Source organism: Oncorhynchus tshawytscha, linkage group LG23, assembly GCF_018296145.1.
Source record: "Oncorhynchus tshawytscha isolate Ot180627B linkage group LG23, Otsh_v2.0, whole genome shotgun sequence".
Classification (NCBI taxonomy): Eukaryota; Metazoa; Chordata; class Actinopteri; order Salmoniformes; family Salmonidae; genus Oncorhynchus; species Oncorhynchus tshawytscha.
Window position 1 is genome coordinate 21140315 of NC_056451.1, and position 10481 is coordinate 21150795.

At 41.8% G+C, this 10481-nt stretch overlaps 1 protein-coding gene across 2 annotated transcripts in view; it reads right to left on the reverse strand.

The window, feature by feature from the left end:
* nphs1 (NPHS1 adhesion molecule, nephrin) overlaps positions 1-10481 on the reverse strand; it is a 91038-nt gene that overhangs the window by 40234 nt on the left and 40323 nt on the right. For both annotated transcript variants that reach the window (XM_042304856.1, XM_042304857.1), the window contains exons 9-10: positions 9148-9319; positions 5481-5638 (exon numbers count right to left, since the gene is read on the reverse strand). In XM_042304856.1, the coding sequence (XP_042160790.1) occupies positions 5481-5638; positions 9148-9319 (330 nt within the window). The remainder of the gene's footprint in view (positions 1-5480; positions 5639-9147; positions 9320-10481) is intronic.

Here is a 10481-nt window from a genome sequence, read left to right on the forward strand (position 1 = left end):
TATAGGCTAGTGTTATAGGCTAGTGTTATAGACTAGTGTTATAGGCTAGTGTTATAGGCTAGTGTTATAGGCTAGTGTTATAGGCTAGTGTTATAGGCTAGTGTTATAGGCTAGTGTTATAGGCTAGTGTTATAGGCTAGTGTTATAGGCTAGTGTTATAGGCTAGTGTTATAGACTAGTGTTATAGGCTAGTGTTATAGGCTAGTGTTATAGGCTAGTGTTATAGGCTAGTGTTATAGACTAGTGTTATAGGCTAGTGTTATAGACTAGTGTTATAGGCTAGTGTTATAGACTAGTGTTATAGGCTAGTGTTATAGACTAGTGTTATAGGCTAGTGTTATAGGCTAGTGTTATAGACTAGTGTTATAGGCTAGTGTTATAGACTAGTGTTATAGACTAGTGTTATAGACTAGTGTTATAGGCTAGTGTTATAGGCTAGTGTTATAGGCTAGTGTTATAGGCTAGTGTTATAGACTAGTGGCTAGTGTTATAGACTAGGCTAGTGTTATAGACTAGTGTTATAGGCTAGTGTTATAGGCTAGTGTTATAGACTAGTGTTATAGACTAGTGTTATAGGCTAGTGTTATAGGCTAGTGTTATAGGCTAGTGTTATAGGCTAGTGTTATAGGCTAGTGTTATAGGCTAGGGTTATAGGCTAGTGTTATAGGCTAGTGTTATAGACTAGTGTTATAGGCTAGGGTTATAGGCTAGTGTTATAGACTAGTGTTATAGGCTAGTGTTATAGACTAGTGTTATAGACTAGTGTTATAGGCTAGTGTTATAGGGTAGTGTTATAGACTAGTGTTATAGGCTAGTGTTATAGGGTAGTGTTATAGACTAGTGTTATAGACTAGTGTTATAGGCTAGTGTTATAGGCTAGTGTTATAGGCTAGTGTTATAGGCTAGTGTTATAGGCTAGTGTTATAGGCTAGTGTTATAGGCTAGTGTTATAGGCTAGTGTTATAGGCTAGTGTTATAGGCTAGTGTTATAGGCTAGTGTTATAGGCTAGTGTTATAGACTAGTGTTATAGGCTAGTGTTATAGGCTAGTGTTATAGGCTAGTGTTATAGGCTAGTGTTATAGGCTAGTGTTATAGGCTAGTGTTATAGACTAGTGTTATAGGCTAGTGTTATAGGCTAGTGTTATAGGGTGTTATAGTGTTATAGACTAGTGTTATAGGCTAGTGTTATAGACTAGTGTTATAGGCAGTGTTATAGGCTAGTGTTATAGGGCAGTGTTATAGGCTAGTGTTATAGGGTAGTGTTATAGGCTAGTGTTATAGGCAGTGTTATAGGCTAGTGTTATAGGGTAGTGTTATAGGCTAGTGTTATAGGGTAGTGTTATAGGCTAGTGTTATAGGCTAGTGTTATAGGCTAGTGTTATAGGCTAGTGTTATAGGCTAGTGTTATAGTAGTATTATGTTATAGGGCAGTGTTATAGGCTAGTGTTATAGGCTAGTGTTATAGGGTAGTGTTATAGGCAGTGTTATAGGCCAGTGTTATAGGGTAGTGTTATAGGCTAGTGTTATAGGCTAGTGTTATAGGCTAGTGTTATAGGGTAGTGTTATAGGCCAGTGTTATAGGCTAGTGTTATAGGCTAGTGTTATAGTGTTATAGGCTAGTGTTATAGGCTAGTGAAATAGGCTATTGTTATAGGCTAGTGTTATAGGCTAGTGTTATAGGCTGGTGTTATAGGCTAGTGAAATAGGCTAGTGAAATAGGCTAGTGTTATAGGCTAGTGTTATAGGGTAGTGAAATAGGCTATTGTTATAGGCTAGTGTTATAGGCTAGTGTTATAGGCTAGTGAAATAGGCTATTGTTATAGGCTAGTGTTATAGGCTAGTGAAATAGGCTATTGTTATAGGCTAGTGTTATAGGCTAGTGTTATAGGCTAGTGTTATAGGCTAGTGTTATAGGCTAGTGAAATAGGCTAGTGTTATAGGCTAGTGTTATAGGCTAGTGTTATAGGCTAGTGTTCTAGACTAGTGTTATAGGCTAGTTAAATAGGCTAGTGTTATAGGCTAGTGAAATAGGCTAGTGTTATAGGCTAGTGTTATAGGCCAGTGTTATAGGCTAGTGTTATAGGCTAGTGTTCTAGGCTAGTGTTATAGGCTGTGTTATAGGCCAGTGTTATAGGCTAGTGTTATAGGCTAGTGAAATAGGCTAGTGTTATAGGCTAGTGAAATAGGCTAGTGTTATAGGCCAGTGAAATAGGCTAGTGTTATAGGCTAGTGTTATAGGCTAGTGTTATAGGCTAGTGAAATAGGCTAGTGTTATAGGCTAGTATTATAGGCTAGTGTTATAGGCTAGTGTTATAGGCTAGTGAAATAGGCTAGTGTTATAGGCTAGTGAAATAGGCTAGTGTTATAGGCTAGTGAAATAGGCTAGTGTTATAGGCTAGTGTTATAGGCTAGTGTTATAGGCTAGTGTTATAGGCTAGTGTTATAGGCTAGTGTTATAGGCTAGTGAAATAGGCTAGTGTTATAGGCTAGTGTTATAGGCTAGTGAAATAGGCTATTGAAATAGGCCCTTACATATAGGGCAACAATATTCCGTTTTCTGTCCAACTAACTTACGCAATATTGCATATAATTTCACACAGTTTCATCATGATAATGTGTGTAGCCTGCAGCAAAATGATTACAACCTAACTAGCACATTATTGATTTGGTTAACTTTCATTGAGGTGACATCATAAAGGTTTTCTGTGATTGTATTGACTAGGTCCTGAGCTCAGTAAGGGGAATGTCCAATGCTGTAGGCTAAATTAAAAGACATCTATATTATGCTGATATTTTGGACTGCTGACTTCACACGACAGCAGTCCAGAACACCAAAACTGCATATTGAGTCTTTTGGGGTGACTTATGCCTAGAATTAGCCAAGGAGGTTGTATGGTTCAATTGGTTCTGAAATTGAATTGGTTCCTATTCTGAAAATTAATGACATAATGACATGTATATTTAATTGTGCAACAAATGTATTTAGGGTGTCAGACTCATATACTGTATTTCAATGCAAATTCAGAGGCCAGCACCCTCTGGCACTGGCCAGGATGAGGAGCTATCTACCTCCTCAGTCAAGCAGGCCTCTTCAGAATTATCTCGGCGCCTCAGGATGAGGAGCCATCCACCTCCTCACCCACACAGGTGTCTTCACAAATGTTGTCTGAGCCTGAGGATGAGGATGAAGACCCATTTGCTTCCACTTCTCCCCAGCAGGATTCTTCAGATGTGTTTGTGCGCACGGGCATGTGTGTGTGTAGGTACACACACATGTGTTTATGTGTGCATGCCTGCATAACATAAACAGAATAAATAATTTCCCTTTTGCAAAGTTTTAAGTTTCCATATTGTAGGTAACAATGATGATTTCATTATTACTGGATATGTTTGTGGGATGTTCTACCACTATAAAAGCTGTGAATCACATGTGTAAACTAATGCCCATTAGAAATGCCTGTAGCAGCATCCCCACCAGATCCTGCTGCCGAGGATGAACCACCGTCTACAGATCCTGCTGCCGAGGATGAACCACCGTCTACAGATCCTGCTGCCGAGGATGAACCACTGTCTACAGACCCTGCTGCCGAGGATGAACCACTGTCTACAGACCCTGCTGCCGAGGATGAACCACCGTCTACAGACCATGCTGCCGAGGATGAACCATCGTCTACAGACCATGCTGCTGAGGATGAACCACTGTCTACAGACCCTGCTGCCGAGGATGAACCACCGTCTACAGATCCTGCTGCCGAGGATGAACCACTGTCTACAGACCCTGCTGCCGAGGATGAACCACCGTCTACAGATCCTGCTGCCGAGGATGAACCACTGTCTACAGACCCTGCTGCCGAGGATGAACCACTGTCTACAGACCATGCTGCCGAGGATGAACCACCGTCTACAGACCATGCTGCCGAGGATGAACCACCGTCTACAGACCATGCTGCCGAGGATGAACCACTGTCTACAGACCCTGCTGCCGAGGATGAACCACCGTCTACAGACCATGCTGCCGAGGATGAACCACTGTCTACAGACCCTGCTGCCGAGGATGAACCACCGTCTACAGATCCTGCTGCCGAGGATGAACCACTGTCTACAGATCCTGCTGCCGAGGATGAACCACTGTCTACAGACCCTGCTGCCGAGGATGAACCACTGTCTACAGACCCTATTGACTGGCCTTCGGTTCTGACAAACAGAATTCGGACACAACTCGTTTGCAGAGGACTAAGTTAGGTACCATCAACTTTGTTTTCCCAAGGAGTGAGTGTGATGGAAGAAGTTGCCGCCACCAGTATTTCAGGAAGACCTTGGTGAGTGGTGAAAAAATCCCTAGAAGTTGGTTGGTGTATTCTGAAAGAAACAGCCTCTTCTGCTTCTGCTGCAAACTTATTTCTAAGAAGAAAATTAATTTAGCAGGACTGCCAGACTGGAAGGAAACACATAAATTATTTTCTGACTTCACACAACACCAGTCCAAAACACCAAAACTGCATGAAAACATGGAAAGAACTGGCAATGAGGATCAAAAAAGGGGAAACAATTAATAAGCATGAGATGGCACTTATGGAGCCTGAGAGGATAAGATGGAGAGAGGGGTTGACACGTCTCACTGCTATTGTGCAGTCTCTGGCAATTAGAAATCTGGCACTAAGGGGACACACAGAAACACTGTACTTTCCGTCAAATGGAAATTTCCTCAAAGAGGTTGAACTGACGGCACAATTTGATCCAGTCATGAAAGAGCACCTTAACTGTGTCCAAAAAAGGACCTTGAGTCACACCACCAGCTACCGTGGCCACCAAATACAGAATGAACTCATTGATTTGTTGAGCAGCAAGGTCATTAGATGTCAGCCACACTGAACAGTTGTCTGTTGTGATTAGAATTCTGTCACTGAAGGAGGAGCCCCACATAAAGGAACATTTATCTAAAAATTCCTTTTGTGGACTGCAGATGGAAGTCTTATGATAATGGGGCCAACAAGAGAGGCAAAATGAAGGTGTCCAAGCCAGACTCCTGGAAATGAATCCAAGAGCTCTATTTGTGCCATGTGGGGTTCACACATTGAACCTGCTTATGTTTGATGCTGCTAAAAGTTCTGTTGATGCCATGGGATACTTTGGCATCTTCCACAAACTGTACACCTTGATCTCAGCCTCCACACAGCAATAGGCCATCCTGAAAAAACATGTGGACAGCACTTTGAAGATGTGGACTGAGACAAGGTGGGAGAGTAAAGTTAAGCGTGTCGAGCCACTGAGGTATCAGGCAGCAGCGGTGAGAGAGGAACTGATTGAGGTGAGGGATCAAACCAAAGACCCTGTAATAAAGATTGAGGCCCAGGCCTTGTCAGAGGAGGTGGGATCATACCGCTTCAGCGTCTTGAGCCAGGGAGCCATACAAGCTTGAACTGCCACTGTGATTCAGTGTGAGAAGAAGTTTGTGTCGAAGTAAATGCAGGCCCCCTACCTCTTCCACATTGACCACGGTGGTGTTGAGTTCCCTGAAGCCCAACCACCAGCGGATGTGTACAGGCGGGTTACTGGAGGAGGTGTAACAGCACAGGGTCACCTCCTCTCCCTCTCTCGCCTCGAACAACCCCAGCACCATCACCTTCTCTGGCTCAACTAACACACACACACACACACACACACACACACACACACACACACACACACACACACACACATACACACATACACATACACATACACATACACATACACATACACATACACACACACACACACACACACACACACACACACACACACACACACACACACACACACACACACACACACACACACACACACACACACACACACAGTAAATTCAGTCAATAAAGTGCTCTGTGTCAGGATCAATATTTTATAGAAAGGATGGAAAGACTGGATTTGAAAGTAAAGGAAGAAGTAAAGAAACCATTTCCAATCTATCAACATCACTTTATGAAGTCTTGTCCTCTCCTGAGGTTTTCCATCCATTTCAAACCCATACTAGTTACCAAAGCCTGTCTATATTCAGCTATACCAGGAGGGATCTTTTATTGTTATTATTATTTTTTAACCCCTTCACCACCCCCCTCTTTGAGGACAAATATCTTAGCTTTTTTTTTACAGCTTTTATGCTACATATTCATGCATTTTACCTATACATTTTACTTATACATTTGACATACATGGTACTGTTATATGTAACAACAATGCATTACCAATCAAACGCTTTAATCCCAACCCTCAGCCACTTTCAGCCCATCCCACCGATCACCATAGACCAACCCTCAGCCACTCTCAGCCCATCCCACCTATCACCATAGACCACCCTCTCAGCCCATCCCACCTATCAGCATAGACCACCCTCTCAGCCCATCCCACCTATCACCATAGACCGTCCTTGTTTGGTTTCCATGTGCCATATATTTTTCAATTGTGCTGTGATGTTTTACAACATGTTTTAATCTTTCTAATCGTATATTATCCACAGATTGTGAGCTAAAGATGAAAACCTTTCCTACGAGTATTATTATAGTATTTATTGACTGGCTATGCCCAACACTGCTATTTGTATGGTTAATTGTATGTATGGTTGATTTTTTTAACCATTCCTGAACCTGTGACCAGAGACAAGCTGCATAGGGGCAATACTAGAATAAGTGTCTCTTCCCAACAAAATCTACAGAGCTGAGACTGTTGTATGGCCCATATATATTGCATTCTGTTGGTGGCAAGAGTTTTATATAATAACTTCAATTGAAAAACTCTAAGTGTTGAGTTATGTATAGTTTTTCGTACCAGTTCATAAACCATGTGCCATGGAATTGGTACATTGAAAATCTCATCCCACTTATTTTGCAACCTGTATGGTGCAGCTGTCAACATTTTTGTCCTCAGATGAAACTGGTATATTTTTCTATTTATGACAGTTCCTTTCAGCCAATTTGTATCTTTAATATGTGGCAGGCAAACAAGTTCCCTACCTTCTCCCTTTCCACTTGCCTCCTCTATTTTTTGTGGAAGTGCTGCAAACAGTTGGTTGTAAATTTGGATTGAGCAGATATTCCCATATATTTTTGATAACCACATATGTGACATAACTCCTCCATTTCTATTCATAATAGCATTGATAAATATAACACAATTTTAAAACATTTTTTCGATAATGAATAGTTGTTTACTAATGAATATATTTGATCTTAACCATAACATGTGTTGTAATATTTGTTCTGTCTTTTCTGGAGTATTAAACTGAAATTGTAACCAGCTTTGTATGGCTTGTTTAAGAAAGGGCGATACTTTAAACAAAATTACATTTTCAATTAGTTGGAAATGAGAAGTTGTAATCTGTATGAAGGCAAAAAAAAGCAATTTTTGAGCAAAGAATAGGCTTTTCTTAATAATCTACTGGAGAACCAAGTATAACTTATTTATGAGTGAAGCTTTTAGTGAGAGGTTTAAAGCTTTAATATTTAATAATTTTAGCCCCCAAACTCATATTCATGATATAAATAGCCACGTTTAATTTTGTCTGAAATATTTTTTTGTCATATGATTTTAAAAATGAATCATCTGGAGTAGGCAATAGTCACTAGTAAGTAAATAAACTGTGATAGGGCCAAAGAGTTAATCAATGTATTTTTCCATAAATAGACAAGTATTTACCTCTCCATGGTTGCAAAATCTTATCTATTTTTGCTAACTTTCTATTGAAATTAATTGTGGTAAGTTCATTTCTATATTTTTTTAGATGTGAATACCAAGTATGTCTACTTCACCATCCGCCCATTTTATTGGTAAACTACAAGGTAGTGTAAACACTGTATTTTTTGACAATCCAATACGTAATATGATACACCTGTCATAATTAGGTTTTAATTCAGAGAGGCAGAAAAGTGATCAAGATCTTCAATGGGACTGTGCAGAGATCCAGATTGCGGACTTAAGAAAAGTAGAGTCACCAGCGTACATTGACACGTTTTTAACCCCTGAATTTCTAACCCCATGATGTTCTTGTTGGATCTCATTTTAATAGCTAGCATTTCAATGACCATAATAAATAGATATGGAGATAACGGACAGCCTTGTTTTACACCTATTAAAAGCTCAATACTTTCTGAGAAGTAACCATCGTTTACTATTTTACATCTGGGGTTGCTGTACATCACTTTAACCCATTGTGGAGATTCACCAAAATTAAAATATTCCAGACATTTATATATAAATTCTAATCATACTTTATCAAACTCCTTTTCAAAGGAGGGAACTTTACTGGCACAGAGGAAGTGCAGCTGAGCAGTAATCCCTGAGGGGCTGCAGTAAGACAGGCTAATGACTGAGCAGGCAGACATGAATACATCATATCATGTACGTTATACACGGGACACAGGCAGACATGAGGGCTACACTCATAGACAGACAGTGTTTTCAGTTTTTCTCTCTGCCCTCCAGCTCAAGACAAAACTAAAAGGAGAGAGAGAGCAATAGAAAGAGAGATACATAGATAAAGGGTCTGCAACTCCTTTTCGACGTGTATGAGGCGTGAATAGGAATAGCTAGGAGGTAACATGGCTTTTACGTGGGATAGGAGAGGAAGAAGAGAGCGGTTTAGACCATTAACTGACGCAGCAAGATAGCGAGTGATGGCGTGAAGGAAGAGTCGGTGTGATGCGAAGGAACCTTCATTCTCTGTTTGTTTTCCAGTCGTGTTAGTTGAGAAATCTCCTATGCAGTGAAGTGAAAATGTATAATTTATTACCTGCCATTATTATCACCACAGAAAGTGCCGGCTTTATTGCCTTTGGATTGTGCATTGAAGCGATTCAGTTAAATTAGCTCACTGTAAAAGACCAAGCTGGGATTCAAATGAGTTTCTGTGTGAAATATGGGCCCGGGTCATAATTGCCATTAGTTTCATTAATGATATTGATATTAGAATTTGTGTTAATGCAGAATTAGTTTCAGTATTGGAGCTAGGACTAATATTAATGTCATTGTGATTGGGATGAATGTTATTGAAAATAACTTTAATGATTGGGTTAACAAACATTTGAATAAACACAAACATTCCATCGCTTTGTGTGTCTGTGTGTGTGTTCTAGCATTCAAGTGCATGTATCTCTTAGCAGTCGGGGACTCACAGAGGACAGTGATCTTGCGGCTGTTGGACAGAGGGACTGGGGTCACCTGGTTGACGCTCTCACAGCACAGCTCGGCCTGGTTGTCCTGTGGTTTAACCTGCAGGGTCAGGTGGCTGATGGCCCGTCGCGACTCTGTGTCCACCTCCCAGCTGGTGGAAATCACCTCCCCATTCTGATCCACAGGACAGAACTATGAGTTAGTAACAAGCAGAGGACAGGACAGGGCTAGGAGTTAGTAACAAGCAGAGGACAGGACAGGGCTGGGAGTTAGTAACAAGCAGAGGGCAGGACAGGGCTACGAGTTAGTAACAAGCAGAGGACAGGACAGGGCTAGGAGTTAGTAACAAGCAGAGGACAGGACAGAGCTAGGAGTTAGTAACAAGCAGAGGACAGGACAGGGCTAGGAGTTAGTAACAAGCAGAGGACAAGACAGGGCTAGGAGTTAGTAACAAGCAGAGGACAGGACAGGGCTAGGAGTTAGTAACAAGCAGAGGACAGGACAGGGCTAGGAGTTAGTAACAAGCAGAGGACAGGATAGGGCTACGAGTTAGTAACAAGCACAGGACAGGACAGGGCTAGGAGTTAGTAACAAGCAGAGGACAGGACAGGGCTAGGAGTTAGTAACAAGCAGAGGACAGGACAGGGCTAGGAGTTAGTAACAAGCACAGGACAGGACAGGGCTAGGAGTTAGTAACAAGCAGAGGACAGGACAGGGCTAGGAGTTAGTAACAAGCAGAGGACAGGACAGGGCTAGGAGTTAGTAACAAGCAGAGGACAGGACAGGGCTAGGAATTAGTAACAAGCAGAGGACAGGACAGGGCTGGGAGTTAGTAACTAGCAGAGGACAGGACAGGGCTAGGAGTTAGTAACAAGCAGAGGACAGGACAGGGCTAGGAGTTAGTAACAAGCAGAGGACAAGACAGGGCTAGGAGTTAGTAACAAGCAGAGGACAGGACAGGGCTAGGAGTTAGTAACAAGCAGAGGACAGGACAGGGCTAGGAGTTAGTAACAAGCTGAGGACAGGAGGGCTAGGAGTTAGTAACAAGCACAGGACAGGACAGGGCTAGGAGTTAGTAACAAGCAGAGGACAGGACAGGGCTAGGAGTTAGTAACAAGCAGAGGACAGGACAGGGCTAGGAGTTAGTAACAAGCACAGGACAGGACAGGGCTAGGAGTTAGTAACAAGCAGAGGACAGGACAGGGCTAGGAGTTAGTAACAAGCAGAGGACAGGACAGGGCTAGGAGTTAGTAACAAGCAGAGGACAGGACAGGGCTAGGAATTAGTAACAAGCAGAGGACAGGACAGGGCTGGGAGTTAGTAACTAGCAGAGGAC